This window comes from Suillus paluster (genome assembly GCF_016628075.1).
Source record: "Suillus paluster strain FC165 chromosome Unknown EDB91scaffold_37, whole genome shotgun sequence".
Classification (NCBI taxonomy): Eukaryota; Fungi; Basidiomycota; class Agaricomycetes; order Boletales; family Suillaceae; genus Suillus; species Suillus paluster.
In genome coordinates, this window is record NW_024537597.1 from 240462 (window position 1) to 262047 (window position 21586).

The 21586-nt window shown below is 46.2% G+C and overlaps 3 protein-coding genes across 3 annotated transcripts; all 3 read right to left on the reverse strand.

The window, feature by feature from the left end:
* Positions 1-8103: 8103 nt before the first annotated feature.
* Positions 8104-12872, reverse strand: EDB91DRAFT_1083254 (uncharacterized protein; the record flags this gene model as incomplete). Its single annotated transcript, XM_041315600.1, has 15 exons — positions 8104-8722; positions 8780-8907; positions 8956-9372; positions 9429-9593; positions 9649-9878; positions 10014-10189; positions 10212-10308; positions 10606-10809; positions 10852-11416; positions 11528-11541; positions 11599-11820; positions 11867-12089; positions 12180-12375; positions 12427-12669; positions 12718-12872. 15 exons carry the CDS (start codon positions 12870-12872, stop codon positions 8104-8106), a joined length of 3654 nt encoding a protein of 1217 aa, XP_041175817.1.
* Positions 12873-15619: 2747 nt separating this feature from the next.
* On the reverse strand, positions 15620-18740 carry EDB91DRAFT_1083256 (uncharacterized protein; the record flags this gene model as incomplete). Its single annotated transcript, XM_041315601.1, has 15 exons — positions 15620-15703; positions 15755-15790; positions 15963-16154; positions 16206-16361; positions 16417-16472; positions 16523-16790; positions 16836-17363; positions 17417-17500; positions 17551-17649; positions 17700-17777; positions 17889-17959; positions 18016-18075; positions 18120-18266; positions 18335-18410; positions 18432-18740. 15 exons carry the CDS (start codon positions 18738-18740, stop codon positions 15620-15622), a joined length of 2244 nt encoding a protein of 747 aa, XP_041175818.1.
* Positions 18741-18807: 67 nt separating this feature from the next.
* On the reverse strand, positions 18808-19242 carry EDB91DRAFT_1055413 (uncharacterized protein; the record flags this gene model as incomplete). Its single annotated transcript, XM_041313916.1, has 1 exon — positions 18808-19242. A coding segment is annotated over one exon (435 nt), but the record flags the coding sequence as incomplete, so codon positions are not given.
* Positions 19243-21586: the final 2344 nt, after the last annotated feature.

The following is a 21586-nucleotide window of genomic DNA, read 5'->3' on the forward strand; positions in this document are numbered from 1 at the left end:
CGCTCGGAGGGGCGACATCTCCGAAATTTGTTTCGATCTCCTGACCAGTCCGTGCAATGTATCCGAATAGTGCCTTGAGATTGTGAAAGTAGAAATGAGAGTCCCAAGGTGCTATATCGGCAACATGGTAGGAGTTTGGACCGTACGGGCCGCGGCAGTGGGCAAAAGCACCGGTACCGTGACGGGGCACCCGCGCCGGTGGGCGGGTCATGTAGCTCAGCTCCGATGAACAAGACGCGACTCGCAACTTGAAGGCACTTTGCAAAATACAAATGTTACTTCCAGCCATTCTGCCATTTGCCACCGGCAGAAGTTGCCCCAAAACATTTCTGCTTCCTACACTAGTTGCTAACGAACACTGAACCGCGCACTCGCGGCGATGATTTTGCGGCAATTAATAGCGCTGTATATTAGTGCCACTTGGTTAATACATTTTGCAGTAGTTCTCGGCCGAGCTGGCATTGACCTTGCTTCACAAGTACGTGGCAATCTACCAGCATTACAGATACCACCTGTCCGAAAGGGAGATAGGTTCTTCAAGTTCACATAAAAGCAAGCCGTCTTCCTGCTGCCAATGTCCCCTTCAGATTTATCCCCATATCACATCCTCACGAGTCACAAACCATGCGTTTCTCCCTTGCCCTCGCCATCGTTGCTGCTTTGACATCATCAATATCTGCAGCATCGATACCTGCCAGTGACCCTGACAGTGAAAAATGTCCTATAGCTTGCTCTTTTAACGACTGCTGTCCTAAACAACACTGCATAAATCTTGTGAGTATGAGTAGTTTGCGTCTTGGATTTAACCACATGACTTACCAGCGTGGTAGATAACCGTCTCTGTATGTTTTTGAGTGAGTGGCAGTCGTGACAGTGAACTACAGTAAGTCGTCTTTCTGCTTTCGCATCGGTGCAGTATGGTTGATGGCACGGCGCACGATTTACCAGTAGTTTGTTGCTGAGTTGATGAACGTGCTTTCTCCTGAACAAATTTCACTGCCGCTCGGGCAATGAAAGAATAGAGGAAATCTCGAACATTTGAATACTTAGAATATGACTGAAGTACTTACGACGCGGTTTTAACTTTTGTAGTCTCGATGTAGTAAACTTGAACATAGAAGCCGTCCCCTCCCGCCTTGTAATACTAATAGCCTGCCGGTATAATGTTCTGCAATGCTTCCTAGTCCGATGACCTTACATCCTGGACAGTGACTCATATTTCTGATTTCGCATTGGTGCTGTGGTTGATGGCACACTGAGTTGTTCTTTGCTAACTTGGTCAATGATACGGTGGCTCTTGGAGTCTCGACAAATTCACTGGAAAACGTGAAAGCCAACTTAAGGAAATGAGATAAATGGTACAACCTCGTTCGAATAAGCCAGCGAACTAGCGTTCGTTTTCTCCTTCTTCATCCTCGCTCGGAGGGGCGACACCTCCGAAAACTTGTTTCAATCTCCTGGTCCGTGCAATGTATCCGGATAGTGCCTTGAGATTGTGAAAGTAGACATAGGAGTCCCATCGGCAACATGGTAGGAGTTTGGACCGTACGGGCCGCGGCAGTGGGCAAAAGCACCGGTGGGTTGCGGCTCAGCTCCGATGAACAACATGAGGAAATCGGCGAGGAGATGTTTTTTGTAGATATATTTGGCAAAATCAAATCAAATATCCATAGATTATATCCAAAGACAAAGTGATATATAAGTGTAAGCATAATGGCATCCAATGTTACGGTTATCCTTTTTCCCCTAAACCTCGTCACCATGTCACACCTTCACCATTTCACACTTTCACATTGTCACACTTCTATTACATGTACTTCTAGAACATTCTATCGTACAATTCTCTTTCTCGTTTTCTCATTGGCTCATTATTATTGAAGCTCTGCTTCTATTATTCATTCGCCTCTCTAATACTATTATATATACCTCGTAGCTACCTCTTGTACTCTTTAACTTGACCTACGCAGACCAGGGCCTGCAATCTACTCTCTTACTCGCCCGACTCTAACACTAGGGTGTTAGCTAGAACTTTCGACCACTTTTGATTACTGCTAAGACGTCTGACGATGCTGAGCGTAACAAAAGGTCAAGTTACTTTTCAGACCGCCTGTCCTCGACTATGGCAACCACCACGAACCCTTGACTTAGCATCCGCGGTTTATACTGCTGTTGCTACCCGATAAGTCAAAACGGCTACCCACGGAAAGCAGTACCCTGGTTTTACCTGGGACGCTCTATTAGGAACTTGGACTGCACCAGACTCTGACGGCACCGTATTCACCATCCACCAGTGGAGATCTTTTAGAAACAGCACAGCCAAGAAAGGAACACATTGGGACTTTGACACCCAATCCTACGTCGACAATGACTTCCCAGAAACCCCACTTGTCTCACCCCTTCCCACACACGCACCACTTCCCCCAGCTCAACAACCTCCCCTAGACGAAGAACCTGTCCCAGAACCTGTCCCAGACCCAGACCCAGAACCAGAATCAGATGACGACGACGATATGACCAAACTCATTGGAAACATTCCCTCCACCTTCAACGGCGACACTCACGCTGCCCAAGGATGGCTCTTACAGGTAGAAGCCTACCTTGATATCAACTCCTCCGTCTACACCATCGACAAACAGAAGATTGTCTTCATTCTATCCCTCATGACTAGAGGAGAAGCCGCTAAATGGGCGGAAGGACAATTCAAAGACGCAAGCACTACTAAAGTTTATGGAACCTACGAGAACTTTATCACTCTTTTCAAGAAGACGTTCCATCCAAAGAACGTCGTGGACATAGCCATCAGACACATCTCCACCTTGAAACAAACGGGTAGCATACCCGCATATACCTCCATATTCCGCACTATCCTAGCAGACATGGGGATCACCGAAGAAAGCATGAAGATTATGTTCTTTAGGAACGGACTAAAGAAAGAGATCGTAAACACAATACTAGCATTCGAGAATCTACCTACTACCATAGACGCTTGGCTTGAAAAAGCATTAGAAGTAGAATCTCGTTGTATCTTTACCGCACCTACCAACTACAGGTCTAAGGACCCTTACGCTATGGACATAGATAGGACAGAAGTAGAAGGAGAAGAGGAAGAGCGGCAGGTAAAAAAGGCATACCTGACCCCGCAAGAGAGAGAGCGTAGGCGCAAGAACAGCCTCTGCTTCAAATGCGGAAAGAAAGGCCTCATCAAGGACTGCCCTAATCATCCAGCGTTCACGCCTCACACTCAGACTGCCGCCAAGAAGGCGAGTAAAGATGACAATGAAGATTACAAGGAATTCTTGGAGTGGAAGGCGTTTAAAGCACGCCAGGCAAAGAAATCCGAAGAGAAGGATTTTGCTTAGAGGAGACTGAACCGGCATCAGTATCTCCTAGAATCGGACTAGTAGTACAATCGATTGGTGACTCTAATTCTATGCGTTTGCCCTTGACATTTGACTCTAGCATTGCTGAAGCCGCAGCTCTAATCAACTGTGGAGCAGAAGGGGAATTTATCGATTGGATGTTCATACAACGGAACTCCATCCCCACAGAAAAACTTAGAAAACCAATAAAAGTTAGGAATGTTGACGGGACACTCAACAAGCAAGGTCAGATCACACACGCTTGCAATTTATCTTTCCGAATCAAAGGAATCCATATGGAAAGATGCTTCCTTGTTACCTCTCTAGGAGGAGAGGACATCATCCTGGGAATCTCCTGGCTAAAGAAAGAAAACCCACAGATAGACTGGATGAAAGAAGAAGTAACCCTGCACGAACGAAGTGCCTATATCGAAGAAGTCGAAGACAAAGAAGAACAAACATTCATTGATGCACAGGAGACCCTAGATGACGAATGGGATCCTGCTACGGAAAGTATTCCATATTCCTCCGAAATACCTAAACTCCTTGATCCCGAACCTGCTGACGACACAGAAGAAGAATTAGAACCTGACGAATTCCTGATCGCATACTGCAAAGGCGATCACGTCATTGGAACTTACGAAATTTTTGAATCCCCTCTCACAGATGAACACATTCCCGCTGATCACCGATACTTCTCTACCTGAGGAACCTTAGTCAGGAAAGCCGATAACATTTCTCAAACCCTCGCCCAAGACGCCGCCAAACCGAAGAAAACATTCGAAGAGCTCGTACCCGAGATCTTCAGAAAGTATAAAGACGTATTCGGAGAAGTAGCTAACGGAACCCTCCCGCCAGAACGCAAGTTCGACCATAAGATCGACCTCAAGGATACCTTTGAACCGCGTAAATGCAAAATTTACCCACTTAACCCCGTGGAAGAAAAGGCCATGAACGACTTCATCGACGAAAACCTTGCTAAAGGCACCATCATACCTTCCGAATCACCCCAATCGTCTCCATTCTTCTTCGTTGGCAAGAAAGACAGTTCCCTTCGCCCATGTCAAGACTATTGTTACCTCAATGAACACACGGTTAAGAACAATTACCCGCTTCCGCTAATCTCAGATCTCATAGATAAGCTAAAGAACGCAAAGATCTTTACCAAGATGGACATCCGATGGGGATACAACAACGTCCGACTCAAGAAAACCGATCAATGGAAAGCCACCTTTGCGACTGGCTAGAGGACTTTTCTAACCTACAGTAATGTTCTTCAGCATGTGCAACTCACCTGCTACCTTCCAATCAATGATGAACGACACGTTCGGAGATATGATCCAAGAAGGATGGCTCATCATCTATATGGACGACATATTAATCTTCTCAGATGACTATGATACCCATCAGAAATGCACTCACCATGTCCTAGAAAGACTCCGCGAACACCGCTTGTATCTCAAACCGGAGAAATGCACGTTCAATGTAGAAGAAATAGAGTATCTTGGCATGATCATCAAACCAGGATCGGTAGCTATGGACCTGGCCAAACTAAAGGGAATCTCTGAATGGGAAACCCCGAAGAAGGTTAAAGAAGTCCGATCTTTCCTTGGATTTGCCAATTTCTATCGCCGCTTTATTGCTAATTACTCTACGATCACTCATCCCCTCATAGATCTCACGAAGAAAGATATGCCGTTCGAATGGAACGAAGAACGCGACACCGCATTCCGAAAACTGAAATCCATCTTCACTTCTGCTCCCATCCTACAAATCCCAGATCGACTCTCACCCTTCGCCATCGCCACTGATGCCTCACTATATGCTACCGGTGCAGTTCTCCTCCAAAAAGACCCAAACGGCGAATGGCTCCCGTGCTCCTATCTTTCCCAATCATTCGCCCCAGCAGAACAAAACCATCAGATCTACAATAGAGAACTACTCGCTGTTATCTGCGCGCTCAAAGCTTGGCGCCATTATCTCCTTGGATCCCCTTTCCCTGGTCGAAGTCCAAACCGACCACAAAAACCTCACCTACTTCCGTGACGTGCAAGATCTTAATAGACGCCAAGCACATTGGCAAACCTTCCTTTCTCAGTTTGATATTCGCTTTAAATTTGTACCAGGCAAAGACTTAACTATCCCAGATGCTCTTTCCCATAGACCGGATCACCTTCCTGACAATAGTGTCAAAAAGGACAATACTAGTATACAACTTCTCCCCAACTTCATGTTCATCAATTCCGCTTCACTTTCTGAACAACTATGTATCTCATCTTCCATTGACCCAGTAGTACAGACAGCGCTCGACGTGCTCCAGAATCCCTCTATCCCTCCTCCTCTCCGCTCTGCATTATCTGATTGGAAACTATCTGACAGTATTCTTACTTACAAAGGACTCACTTATGTACCACCAGGCGAACTTCGTCGAAGCATCACTTCCCTTCATCATGACTCCCCTACCGCCGGTCACCCAGGACATTATAAAACCCAAGAACTCCTCTCCTGGGACTACTGGTGGCCGGGCCTTTCTACGTTCGTCAAAAACTTTGTTGACGGTTGCAGTATCTGCCAACAGAACAAAGTAAACACACATCCGTCATCACCTCCCCTATGCCCCATTCCTGCTCCTATATCTAATCGACCCTTCGCTCATTGCTCTACGGACCTCATCACTGATCTTCCACCCTCCAACGGATATGATAGCATCATGGTCGTGGTAGACCATGGACTTTCGAAGGGGGTAATTCTCACCCCATGTAACAAAACAATAGACGCTGAAGGCATAGCAAATGTTTTCTTCTCTAAAGTATTCTCTAGATATGGACTTTACGATAAAATCATCTCTGATCGTGGACCCCAATTTGCCTCTAGATTCCAGATCGAACTGGGAAAACTCCTCGGATATAAGAACTCCCTTTCCACTGCATTCCATCCCCAAAGTGATGAAGAGACCGAATGAGTTAACCAAGAACTCGAAGTCTACCTCCGGATCTTCTGCGCTAATGACACAACCGGCTGGGCATCTATGCTCCCTCTTGCCAAATTCGTCCACAACTCCCAACATCACTCCGCTCGCGGTACCTCACCATTCTATCTCATGATGGGTTACCATCCCAAACATCTTCCAGATCTTCACCCTAAGAGCGATATCCCAAATGTCGAACAACGTCTCATCATCCTTAACAAAGCTTGTGACGAAGCTTTAGCATGCCCATGAATTGGCATGCAACACTATGAGACAACGAATCACATCCAAGTTTGTACCATTCAATAAAGGCAATAAAGTATGGCTCGAATCCAAGAACCTCCATCTCAGATACCCTAACCGAAAACTTGCACCTAAACGAGAAGGACCATTTACCATATCCGACGTCCTATCGCCAGTTACCTATCGCCTCTCACTCCCCACGCAATGGCATATACACCCAGTCTTCCATGTCGCCCTTCTATCCCCCTATAAAGAAAACGACATTCATGGTCCTAACTTTGTCGCACCACCACCTGACCTCATAGACGGCGAAGAAGAACAAGAGATAGAAGCCATCGTCAGACACTGAGGTTCAACCTTGCGAAGATATTATAATGTAAAGTGGAAAGGATTCCCGAGTTCCGAGAACGAATGGATGACGAAGAGACAAATGGGTAACGCTTCTGATATTCTTTCCTCTTATAAACATGCACATCATCTTTGATTTTTCTTCGTAGTACTCAGATTACCACCTAAAATGGAGGTAATGTTACGTTTATCCTTTTTCCCCTAAACCTCGTCACCATGTCACACCTTCACCATTTCACACTTTCACATTGTCACACTTCTATTACATGTACTTCTAGAACATTCTATCGTACAATTCTCTTTCTCGTTTTCTCATTGGCTCATTATTATTGAAGCTCCACTCCTATTATTCATTTGCCTCTCTAATACTATTATATATACCTTGTAGCTACCTCTTGTACTCTTTAACTTGACCTACGCAGACCAGGGCCTGCAATCTACTCTCTTACTTGCACGACTCTAACACTAGGGTGTTAGCTAGAACTTTCGACCACTTTTGATTACTGCTAAGACGTCTGACAACGCTGAGCATAACATCCAAGGACAAGAAAACTCTAATCCTGATGAAGTTTTGTATGTTTCCGCAACTATGATAGTTAGTAGATAGACCATTGAAGGAGTCCTGCATCTCTCCAAAATAGTGGTCATGTGCTGCCTGAGCTTGCCCCCGTGATGATTATCTGCAATGTCAGCCAGTCAGTGAAGCAAGAGCTACAAGATCCTCATAATATTGATGCAAAATGGGCATCACTCGCAGTTATGACGTGTCCAAGGTAATGCCTTGTCAATTGTAAGTAGCTTTCCACTAGAATTGTTATGTGCTGCCCGAGTTCGACTTCACGATGATTATTTGCAATGTCAACCAGTCGGTGAAGCAAGAGCTACAAGATCCTCACAAAAATGATCATCACTCACAGTTATGATGCATCCAAGGTAATGCCTAGTCAAATTGCTAGTAGCCTTCCACCAAATTGATCACCCGCTGCCTCAGTGGAATTTGCTGCTCGTAAAGTCTGCGGGATGTGATAGTGGAGCATCTCTCAGCCTTCAAAGCTTCACTAGTTATAGCTTCCATTCTGGCTCATGTTTGCGCTAACTCAGACCACAAGATTGGAAAAGTTGAGAGACATTCAATCAATAAATTCACATTAAGATATACAAACAAAAAACGAAGTAAATGGTCAATCAATGGTCCGCAGCGGCATGGGTTCTTGATTGAGCAACAGCTGGCACACCAGGCTCGTTTACTACAAGCACCAGCCACCCACAACCGGTGCCACGGCCTTTTTTCGTTAGCTTCCCACTGGAATTGCTAGTTCCCTGATAACCATCGGTGAATAGGATGATTTTTGTCTGGTCAGGTTTCGTATAGGTAAGGATGAAACCGCAGTTCTTGCAAGAGAACTTGACATTGTCGGACATAGAGCGAGTGCTGCAGTTCCAAGGACGAACACAGTTGCAGTCCAAACATTGATATGGTAGAGGGTTTCCCCAAGGATGCTGGTTCTCATCGAAGTATGTGTATGTCGATGTGATCATGGAGGCCTTTTCGTCGACATACAGGGCCCCTTTGTTGTATTCGGAGACAGTAGGCGGGTGATGACGGAAAGCATTTGTGATATGGACATGTATTATGGAACTGTGCATGCCGAGTTGAAAGGACGCTACCAGAAGATCCTGCATGGTGTCCTGTACCTCGAAGCCTTCAACAAGAACACAACTGACATAAGTGATGTTGAATGCCATGATAAGGCATGCATGAAAGTGCTCAGCACCGAATGCAAAAGCATGTTGGACTTCATAACTGTATGGAATTATCTCAGCACTGGGGCAACCAAGGCGTAACAACCAAAATATGCACCTTTTGGTACAAGCTTTGAAATTGTCAAAGGCGTCAACTTCGCGTACCATATGGCCGCACACCAACATCCACAGCGTGCTTCCCTGCAGAAAGTTTTCCATGCCATTGACGAAGACTAGCACAAAAAACTGCGAAGAATGAGTGAAATCAATAAATAGAAACGAGGGCTGACTCACATCATTGATTGCGTAGGCGACAGGTTCCCCTTGCTCACCTTTGTTCTTGCTGTTCTTGAACCCTCCCCAAAGGTCACCTTGCGTGGTCTCTGAGTGAGAGTGGACAAAGACCTCGACACGATCATAACAACGTGATCCTAGTTCATTTGCGAGCTTCGTCATTAACTTAGCATGGTTCTTGGCCTTGGAAACTGTTCTGACATCGAAGATGATTTCACGGTAATCTGCAGCAACGTATGGATGCAGTGCATCTCGCATGATGCGTGCAGGTGACCCAAGGACATCAACACCATCGAGGACAAAGTTGAGAATGAGAACTGGCATGGTGCATACCTCTGACTGACTGGTCAGCTCAATGTGGCCATGGATAGTGACAGGCCTCGCCAGCGCAGGCTTCCCTTCAGCGTCCTCAAAACCCTAATTGTGGTACAACAGGGTGTAAGACTGAGGATCGATAAGCACAACCCACTTACAGAGTACGGTGTAATGATGCCCTTCCTATTCCATTTATCGCGAACTTCGTGGCAACCTGGGCATCTGAAAAAAATATCGTCGCTGTCGATATACTCCCGCAACTCTTCCGGGATGGCAAGACAGCACTTGCATATGGTGCGCGGGCAAAATGAGCACTTGTACATCTGTGGAGCGCCATCGCAGCACAATAAGCACCACTGTCAAAAGTCAGTGTTGTACACTGGGGGAGTCAGCCGCGCTTATGATGTTCCAATGTTGAGGCTTCAGTGGGCCTTTAATCCCACTCGTTATCATCTTCGACAACCCACTTGGTAACGTGTTGGGATATACACTTTCGATGAGCACTTTGCCATTGTGAACAGGGACATGCCTGAGGGAACCAGGTAGTACACCACGTTTCGCAGGCCCTCCGGTAGACTTTATTTTGGTCCGCCTGGTGCGAGCCATATCTAGTCAATGGGGCGAGAGGGAGTTGTATCGGAGAGAAAGATGAAGGTCCAAGGTGCTAGACGGCAACCACAACAACTATCAAAACATACAACTTTAGCAAGAAACATAAGTACAAACACATGAGCCATACATACCTGCACAGAGTCGCAAAGGCAAAAGAGAAAGAGAGGATAGAAAACATTGTGCACCAAAAAGGAAATTGCATGCATTGTAGGTCATGTGCTGGGTTGCAACTAAAACAGATCCAGGTCTTAGGACTAATGAGTCGGGGTGGTTTGCGAAAAAGAATAGAAGATGGAATTGTGTCCGTCTAAACAAGTAAAGAAAATTACGGTAAATCCTCGCTGAGGCTAATCCAGCTTTTGGTAGATGTAAATCTGCATAGAAACTCATCCATATCTGCTTCTGATTCCTGGGCATTGTCTACCCCTAATCTCAATCATTGTTGTCGATTGTAGGTGTCCATGTCAAGAATATTGAGACAGTCCAACACCAAATCCCACATACACGAGTCAATGTCTGCAGTTCGGTAACGCGAAATATGACCTATAAAATAGTACTTCTTCTTGCCACATGCCTCGGCCTCTGTAGTTGCCCATGCATCCAAAGGGCGAGTTTCGGGGGGTAAGAGGACTCCCTTCCTGTAACGCAAGCAGACCCAGACGAGAACCCACATGAAGGACTCAAGATCGTGACAATACAAGTGCTCAACTTCGCCTCATAGACCTTCTTCGGTGAGAAGATTGAGCGCCATGAATGGCACTGTGCCTGTACGCTCGTTGCCTAGAGGCCCCTTTGTGGTCGCCAATGATGATAGATCAAAGTCGTTTAAGACACCCATAAGGACGCCTTTATCGGTCTTGTAAAACATCATGTTAGGAGGGCTGACATCTCGGTGATGAACTCCTCCTTTCCAGAGAGCAAGATGGCCTGTACATAGTGTCAATGGAGATCCGCATAAATGAAACAAACCACATACACAAGATGCATTGACGCCACACATCGAAAAGATGTTCGCCTTCGAGGTTTGTGGTTGGAGTCTGCGGAAAATGAGAACATAGAGCACGCAGCTACCCTTCTTGGGTTCTGGAAGGCCAAGTGCTTCTCGGATTGCGGAGGTAGGATTTTTCAACTTGTGGTGCCAAAGCAGGTGAGGTGTATGGCCTTCCACAGCCTTCTCCGTCTTGGCGATCTCTTCAACCTTTTTCAAGATCTCTGGCTCACTAGTCCGTCCCTCCTCTGCCCAGAATATTTTGGCCACCATTTCATCTTTCTGTACCTCAGGGTATTTCTTAGCTAGGTATTCGCTGGTGACCGGGACCACATTTGTGGCCCGTCCTTTCAGTCCGTAGTGAGTGACTCTTGCTTTGTCGCTGGTGTGGAAGAGAAGATCCACACCGTCGACTTCCAACATTTGAGAACTTCCTTCCTCGTCGTCCGATTGCAATATTTGCGAGCCCTCTTCCTCGTCATCCAATTTCAACATGTGTGAACCTCCTTGCTCAACTTCTTTGAAGTTCGGGTTTCGACCCCAATCCTCAAAGTTGAATCGTTGTAGCACATATAACAGCACCATGTATCATGGAAGATCATCAATGAAGTTGATGCCCGAGCATTGAATAGTGCCCTGTCGATCATAGTACCAGACCCAGATAATAGCATCTACGAAAGGTATGGTAAGTGTACAGACATTGGACGAACGAAGACAAATAAACTGACCGATGATAATAAGATTAAGGAGATGTTTGACTGCAATATTTGCTGCGAACATTTCAGCAGCATATAGTCCTGTTTGGACAGTCACATCTAGCTTGGGCTCCGTCTCGCTGGTCTTGGTTCGCTTGCCAGTGCATTGCAAAGGTTCCTCTGCCTTGCGCTTGGAACTGGAGTTACTGGTCGTGGCCGGGGACTGTGCAATAAGACGGTTTGAACGGCGTATAGCTGGGCTGATTTAGTTTGATCTCTGGAACTTGGATTGATTACTTACTTGGAGGGGCAGCTTTAGGTTGTTCCGCTTGGGTCTGCGAAGGGCCTGACGCTGGGGTCTCGGGGGTGTCGGTGGCAGGAGTTTCTACTCCCAGATATTCTGGCTTTGTAGGGACATAACTCTTCACGTCATACGAAGAGGGGACACGAAGATACTTCTTCGTCTTTCTCTTGAACTCGATTGATGCCAGCACGTTTTTCCAAAGGAGTTTTGCTTTTGGTTCCTTGATTGTATTCTTGAGGATGTGCTCTGTGTCTCCAAATATATCACCATCTCAGAAGGTGTCGAGTGAGCTTTGCAAAGGAAGTATGACGATGTTGGGCCACCGTTGCGATGTTGTGTTCTGGTGGGATTGGGTCATTTCGATATCATTCATCTGCAAGACAATATCTGGCTCGCCCAAAGTAGCACGCATTCCTTCAATCTTGATATTGTCAAGACAAGCCAGCGCAATGTTGGTGGCTGTGATGAAAGGCTCGTAGTAGTCCTCTTCGACTCCTTTCAACACACTTGCAATCGTTATGAGCGTGACGACACCTGATCACTGAAAGAGTACTTACTATTTGTCAAGGGCGTCCTTGATGCAGGAAGAATGAAAGTCTTTATCAGGGGCTTTACCAGCGGGTGTTGCAGTCCAATTGCAAACTGATAGAACGGCCTGGAGACACCTTCCCAGGAGGTCAGGCTGTTCAGTCTTCGGATCGAGAGAAGCGCGCTGCAAGAGGACTTCCAGCATCTTATCTATGTGGCATCTCTCAGCCTTCTCAATGTCACGCTGAACCCATGGGCGGACTTGATTAACCCTGCATGAACGTTAGGTGCCAGCCAGACACAAAAGGAACGAATCTCACCGAGTACCAACCAGGCCAATGTGTTCACTGACAGTAGCAGCCCCATGACTGTTTGGGGTAGTTTTTATTGAGCTCACAGCTTGAGCTGGTACATTGGGGCGTGGTGGAGTAGATGATGAGTTTGGCTGGCTCGGTTGTGCGCCACCAGGTGACATGACAAGTACTTAGTTGTTATCGCACAGCTACTGAAGTGGGAAAGACGGAAAGATTGACCAAGTATTGGTTCTGCTTCCCTTATAACCCTACTCAATAACAGTTTATTTCACCAGTTTATTTTTTTGAGCGAGCAGGATGAAATAAACTGGAATAAACTGTCAAGTAAGGTTTGATGTGCATTCGTGTTGCGGAGAGTGAAATAGGAGCCGCCGACCGACTTGCTGAGAGACTCTGCAAATGAACACTCATGGCGCGTGATAGCTCAGTGCATCAACAACGACATCGACGTCAGCACCAATGGATCAGTGAATAGTTTTGTGAGTGTTGGTGCTGATCTCGATGCTTGCGCGGAGAACGACGAATCCCAGTTATTGGGTCAACAGCATAGTTGAGTTCAGCGGGTGCAGAGAGCTGATCGGAAAAATCGGGGGTTTGCAAAAGAGAGATGTGGTCCCATGAAGCAAGCCCGAGTGCGAGCTTCTGTTGTCCGTCTTCGCTCCAGTAGTCACTCATACTCGATGCTGGTATACTTTTGCTCCTCATCAATCGTACTTCGGCTGCTCGGCATCACAATCACTCTCAGTTCACTCCGACAACTTCGCATATGAAATAAACTGGCAAATAAACTGCCATTCAATAACGCTGTCAGTTTATTTCCCACCGCTTATTGTTTGAGCAGCAAATAAACTGGTGAAATAAACTGTTATTGAGTAGGGTTTATATCTGGTCAGCCAATATTAACGTGGCATAGAGAGACACGTGACACATGACATGTTGATTAGTCACATGAGACATACCCAAGCAGACGTGGGGTCTCACTGATCCCTCAGTAGGGCTCGGTGAATAATTCATGGTCGATTTGTAACATTTGTTAATTACAACTCCATCACCTGCTGGTCGATGTGGGTCTTGCATGTCGGACCTGAGCATACAGCTTCAATGCGATTCATGATTGGATTGAATGTACCATCGTGGCGATGTTCAAGACGCCTGCTGGTTCACATGATGATGAATTTTTTTTGATATGTACTCATCATAATTGCCCCCAGGCCGCTAGGGAACCAACCCTGAGCCACAGATATAATTAGCATGTGCGCACCTCAATATTATGCAGGATATAGTACGGCATTGCAGATAGCATGGCACTGCAGTATATATGTGTATGTAGTCGATCGGGTATTTTATTGATGTGCTGTATGTACTATGTAGACGGAGGAACCAGACGAGGCTAGGATGGACTTTAATGTATATAGTGCTGGTCCATAGTAAGTTGAATATCATGATACAGTGGTAGATGTGATGAAATCATAGTACAATGGTGAGTTACTCAAATCTATAGCTAGAAGTGTTCTTGAGTGGTGCTTAGAGTTAAATAAAAATCACAACACACCTGAAATGCTGATTTCGCTTTGTTTATGGCGTGTAGGATTCGATCTTTGATCGCTGCAGTCAGACTGCGGGAGGGCGTCATGGGCGACACCACGGCTGCTGTGACTGATTCGACTTGCTGGACACGTTAGGTAAAGCCGCCGGCTGTAGCATTAGCCTAGTGAACTTACTGATGCCATCCAGATTTCGATTTGAGTCTGTTGTTTAAATTTAGCTACTTACAATTGATGATGACGATGGCTTACCATAACTTGGTTTCCGCCGTTCATGAGAAGCGGTCCCATTGAAGCAGTTTGCATTGTACGAGCCATGTTTGAAATGTATGATGTATATCAGATATGGTCAGAAAGGGGCTTTCTTGCTGTAAGATCACCCAGAGGCAATTGTGACTTGTGTGATTGGATGCTTGTTGGTTTGGTATATCAAATTACAATGTTGAGCGAATGCAACAAACAATGACAAACTATGCACATTGAAATATTATTATTATTAATATTCTCTTCCTATGTTTCACCTACAAGTGTTAGACCGAGGCCATCTGGCCCGCATGCAAGAGCTTCTGCTCCTGAAATTTGGGACCAATGTGACGCGCAGTAAAGGCCTTATGGCTGTTGATTGAGGGTCTCCTCGCTTAATACACCAGGATGTGGGTTGAGGCCATCTGGCCCTGTATGAGGTTCTCCTCTTAGATCTCATGTCCAACTTTGCGTGGTTAGGCCTTCTGGCCCTTGAGCTGAGGATCTCCCTGCTCCTATCTTCACCAGTTCGTGTGTTGAGGCCATCTGGCCCGCATGCAAGAGCTTCTGCTCATAAAACTCATGATCAACATGACATGCGATAAAGGCCTTCTGGTTGTTGAGTTGAGGATCTCAGCTCGCTCAGGATTGACGCCATCAGGCCTTGTGTGAGGTTCTGCCCTTAGATCTGATGTTCAATATGTGGTCGGGCCTTCTGGTCCTTGAGCTGAGGATCTTCTCGCTCCCATCTACATCAGTTCGTGTGTTGAGCTCATCTGGCCCGCATGCAAGAGCTTCTGCTCTTGAAACTCATGACCAACATGACACGCGGTAAAGGCCTTCTGGTTGTCAAATTGAGGATCTCACTCTGTACACAAGGATGTGGGTTAAGGTCATCTGTAATGCCCTGCAGGGCTTCTGCTCTTGAGTCTTATGTTCAACTTTGCGTGGTTATGCCTTCTCAAAATCTTGTGTTGCATATTAACCATATTCTATATCAAAGTACATCATCGAAGCATGAATCATCCACCTGCTGCCAAATTCTTTGTGAACACAAAGATGTGAATACCGCATTAGGAAGACTGGAACCATTGACAACCACCTGGATGATAGGTGTAAGATCACTCAGACGTTTTGGTCGCCTCTTTTGCGGGCACGTCTTTGGACAGAGGTTTTTTGTGTCCATCGGAAACACATTTGCGGCGCTGAACATGTATATGAATCATCACTAAGCTAAGAGTCATGGGGACACTAACCTTAAGAAAGGCAACATCTTGATTGCCTCTGTGAACCTGGCAAACTGGGTTGGGTTGGCGTACATCCATGTGAGTGCGAGCATAATGTCATGAAACACGATATTCAGGTTGCGGCCTGGCTTTTTTCGGCATGCACCAATTATGAAACGTATGGAATATCTGATAGAGCAATACAGGATTTGTTATTGCAACAACGAAGAAAACTTACAATGGTTAGTAATGTCCCCACTACACCCTTCTGTAATAGACCATTGGGCCCTCGGATTTCTTCAGGAAAGAAGTCTGCGATTCTCCCGTCACGATTGCCCTTGCACAAGCCGTTCATCAGTTGAAAAAGGGCTATCCAAAGAAGTTCTTTGAATAATTGGAGCTCCATGATTTCTGTAATAGCCTGCTGAACCTACATCATAATGAGTCATGAAGTCAAATGGTGTGGTGTCAAGTTTCTTACTCTTTCTCGATGAGTTGACAAGAGAAGTGTAAAAAAGTAATCAACTCTCGCATTCTGCTCCTCCATTGTGGAACCTGAAAATCCCGTGGGTGTTAATATGCAGGCCCGGACGGCTTTACGCATCTCCGAAGTTCTGTTCTCGATGTGATTACAGAACTGCCCACAATGCTTAGGAGTGAGCGAAGGCCCATACAAAGCAAGAAAAGCATACAGTTAGACGAAGCGTGTTCCATCTGACGGGTGAGGTTTCCTGACCCTTCACGATCACTGACCATACTCTTAGATAGTGACATGTAGAAATAAAAGAAGGTGCTCACCTGGGTTGTCTTCCAGATATTGTAACGTGGTGCAATCGAGATCTATTGCCATGAGCAAGCAAGTGCTAATCAGCCGCCTTCCTGCTGGTTCAGAAAGATTGAATGGGTTTGCTACTCCGACCCATAGAGAACCGAGGTAAAGGCACTTTGTCAAGAATAATACGTGATTCCAGAGGTATTTTCCCAGTGCGGCAGAAATAGCCACCCGGAGGTCAGATTCCAACTTGACATCCACACCTTTCCAGATCAACGCCTGGTGAAACACCACCTGTAGAAGCTATTCAGCAAGGATGTCATTGGTATCGAAGTAAACCATCAGATCCTCGATGGAACCAGCTGGCGCAGCAGTAACGAGTGGGTGATCACTCGAGTTCTCGGTGTAGCCGTTAAATGAGGTAATGGATGGATAATATAACGTGTATACAGACTGTTTGTTAATCGACGGAGGGGCGGAAGATATATGAAGAAGAGGTGCTGCCTCAATGGCAGCAAGAGGGGCAAATGGCATGGGTCCATAAGGAAACACTTTGTCAGTCGAAGGAAGGACTGAAGCCTGTGACATGTGCAGATGAGGAGCCGCCTCGGCGGCAACAAGGGGGGCAGGTGCCATGGGTTCATAAGGAAATACTTCGTCAGTTGAAGGAAGGGCTGGGGCCTGTGACACGTGCGGAAGAGGTGCTGTGGCAGCGAGAGGGGCAGGTAGTATGGATCCATCAGGAACCACTTCATCAAGTTCAGTCGAAGGAAGGTGTGATATGTGCAGAACAGGTGCAGGTGCCGAGTCTCCGTAGGGAAACAGTGCTGCATTGAATATGATTGAATGGTGCGACAACAATGTGACCTATGAATGGGCAAAATCAATCCGCAGCACATTGTGCTGAAAGCAATACTCACGGGCCACAAGGCACTGCCAAGCCCTCTGAAGTTTGGGCTGCAAAACGCAGTGTTCACGTTCCAAAGAAAATCACCGTCACCAGCCTATGTTCATCCTTTCAAATATGAAACTTCTGAAGCGATGGAACTCTCACCTCTTTTTCAAATACAGTGTGAAATACTACATCCCCCTGCTGCGCGATGGCCAACACCCCTACAGTTGGCAAAACAAGGTCTGGTGCGAACTCTGCGCACTACAAACCAACATGATGAGATGAGATGACCGATTTTGCGATTTACTCACGTAAAGTGGCGAAATCTGTCGGTAGATGTGCGCAAGATATCCTATGAGGAAAAGGTGCTCGGCGAATCCAATGAACAGCTGCTGAGATAGCAAGTTAGAGGAAAACAACAGGTGATAAATGAGAACAAACTGTAGTATTCTGGAGTAAAATCATCAGCGAACGATACACAAATAGTAGAGTCTACATACAGGTAGCTGGACAAGCCTGAAGGCCTGCTTCCGTTTTGACAAGTACACGTAAATCGGAGCAGGGGGAAGAGCTATTCTTGGTCAAGTTATCAATGAGATAGCATTGATTCGGATCGTGTTAACTCACCTTGCATGGTGATCAAAGAACTTGGAGGCAGCACAAAATTGGAGGGACCGATAAATGAAACTGTGATAATAAATAGCTATATGGTAGGGACGCTAACCCATTACTTGCAATGGCCAGCGATTGGCGAAGGTCAGGAATCATCAAATCGTGGCCAGTGGTGATGGCTAGGGATTGGTAAATTGGCCACCAGAAACGAGTAATTGGCCGCCGTAAACAAGTGAATTGACTGCCGGAAATGAGTGAATAGTTTTCTAGGAACAAGTGGCATTGGTTGTCAGTAATATGTAAACTGCTCACCAGTAATTAATATGTCATTCACCGATGGGGCTTGCAAGAAGCAACCACAAGTCATATTGGTGCCCAACGCCGTCAGATGGGGTATACAGTATGTAACACTAATTTTCATAGTCAAACACATGGTCAGTGAACATCTCGTCTAGTGCCTCGACGAGTGACTCCGAGCTGCCATTTTGTTCCTGCTCAAAGAAATTCAGTTCTTCGACTCCAACGTGATCTTCCTCTTCGTCCCCTTCATCGTCATTGTCAGCAGGAGCTTGCCAGTTAGAGGTCTCCACGAGGGTTTCGTCCCTTTCTGAACATTTGCTTGACTGTGGTGTGGTCTGTGGGACAGGGTGAGGTGCCTCTTGCGCCGAACAAGGGCATTCTGGGATTCGAGCCTCATGAGAGTACACATGCCCTACTCCAAGGCCATAATGGAAGTGCATGATGGTGTCTCAATCGACAAAGCTATGCAATTGTATCAGTAAGTATAGCCAAAATGAGTAGGAATACTTACCTGTTAACGTAATACTCGTGCCAGTCATGTTCATCTCCCACAACAGTGGAAATCCCGCATTCGCTGGGATTGCGCTGACCTCGTGAGAATGCTGGTATGATATGACATGCCCTGAGAATGACTGCTGGATCCACAAAACCAAATGCATGCCGATTTGCCAGAGGCATGAAATGAACGCGACCTAATCTGTGTGTTCCCCATGAGTGACTTTGGGAAGATTTGTACCATCGAACGAACAGAAATTCTAATCGGCAGGATTCATACACGTTCCCTACGCGAACAACATTAACATGGTGTATGCCAAGGACTTTGGCATAATGGTAGTGGCCCTCATCATCGTGATCGTCATGATGTTTGAGCAACATGATGTTGCAATGAGGTGTCTTGGGATTTATGACATCTTGAGCCCTTCGAACATCATAGGTGGTATAGTTAAATCGTGCGAGGTTGTGGTGATATATTCGGTTTCACTTGAAGAGAATCGAGTCATGATCTTGGTCAAGACTGGCCGATTTCTCCCCCGGCTTGAGTCGATCTAGAATATGGTCTTTCAATCGAGGCAGGAAGTCCTGAGCCGCATCTCAGAACGAGGATGATCAAATAAGATATTGCTCACCTTCATAGCGGGATCTTTCGCATGGCTGCGGAGGTAGTGGCCAATCTCATCATAAATCTTCTCACTTCGACCAATGTGATGGTGTAGTTGGGGATCGCTCGCTGTTTCGTTCACCTCTGTATGATGGGCTGAATGTTGTTGCCGTTGCTTGATGTGGTGTAGATGCGTTTGACGACGCTCGATCTGAGTCAGCTGGCTAACAAATGTCCTTCGATTAGTGCGACGGTATCTGCCTTTTGGCGTACGATGCTCTAATTCTCCCTGATAGAAATTGAGGTATGGCAGGGGCGAGCAGCACAATACAACTTACTGGTTCAGTGCTATATGAATCCGTTGTTCCAAAGCGACAGATGCAGGCCACATAATCCCCAAGCGCATGAAACTTGTAAGTTTGAAAATTGAACAGCTTACTCCTCCACGACTGCTCCGGACTCGCAGGCTCTTTCCCTTTGGCATTAGCACCTGCTCTAGGTTGTGGAGCTGCATTCCCTCACACAGCATCATTCGCCTTGCCTTTCCCTGCCCACTTAGCTGCCTCCTTTGCCTGTCGGCGAGACCGCGCATCGGCTTCGCGGTCGAGTTCCTGGGTGTGGTATGCAGTGCACACTTTCGTCTTGAACTTACGAAACTGTTCACCCAGATCAGTCGTTTGTTGGTCAAGTATATCTAAAGTCAGGTCTGAATGCATACGGAGCTTCGCAAGTCCGTGCCAGTGTGCCATGGTGAACAGGAGATCCAAAACGATTTTGTTGTGATTGCCAGGGAGAAGGCCATCGAAGACCGGGATAGAACACTTTCATAAAATTAGTCCACGAAGACCTATGTCAATTGTTTTGGAGACATACTTGTAAGAGATCTTCGAAGTTTCGTGCTGCCATGTTCAACATTTCAGAAGTGTTTGCAGAGAATCGCCTAATGGTCGCTGGTCTGAATGGGGGCACCTGCCTGAACCTGTAAAGTTCATGGATTTTTAGCCAACCCAGCCATCATCAGATAAATATTAGGCAGACCTCTTGTCAAGCTCATGGATGAGGTCCTTATTCAGGGTGCAAAGAATTCTCAATAAGTGAACTAAAAGCATGCGCCATACCCCAAGCTCAAACTCGTGTAGAAGATCGACAACGAGTGCAATGAACACATCGAATCCAAATGGACCAAGGCGGTCCGAGAACGCATTCTAATCAAGAATTAACAAAAGCAAGAAAAGAAACTGATGGTCTACTCACGGATGTTGGTACCCATGAATTAGGCTTGAGCAGGGACTCAACAGCCGTACTGTCTACACCATAGTTCTTCTCGTAGATAAACCCGCGTGCCGTAGCAACCAGCTGACTCCTCGAGGCATCGGAGCGTGCAAGAGTCGTACATTGTTGCCTATCACGACTCATTCCTAGATTGTGAACTCGTTCCATTGGTATAAGACATCGTGGACAAGGACAGCCTCCCAGCTGCCGGATCGCTGCGATAAGAACCCTGGTTTTCGTGAGTTGAGATATCTTACAGATAATGTTGACTCACTTCTCAGGATAGTCAGCAGAATAGGTAAATATTCGCAGGTAAAACCTGCATTTGACGCCATCACAACATGGAATCACAATCCCATGTTCATATGCCTCTAAAAACTCAGGATCAAGCAAAACACTCCATTGAGCTTGGAATAATTCACAGTGGCAATGTGTTGTGCATTCGTGGCCAACTCCTTTGCCTTGGGTGTAAGTACCTGCGAAGTCTTTGAATGAGTCCAGAAGCTGCCAGGAAGCTTCAATACAGAGTTGGAGAATGCATCATGATGACCATTGTACCTTTTGAAAGTACGCTACATGATTACCCAGATTGCAGGATGGTTTACACCGGCGGTACTTTGATTCATTCCCAAAGTACATGTATACCGGCCATAGTTTTGTATTACCGAAAGTTGTCAAATGGGTAGCATCTGACCAGAACATGAGTGCGATGACCACACGGGGTAAATCACATGCTGGCTCTCTAGGAGACTCCTGCAGTTTGCGGTGCGCATCCAAAAAGGCTGGTGATGTGTATAACTCACCCTGAATATTCACTTCATGTAGAAGATGCGGGGTGCTCCATCGCAGCTGGTAAGGCTCGTAATGGAAGAGTTCATCGTCCTGAGCATTCGAGAGCTTTACCTGAATAACAGA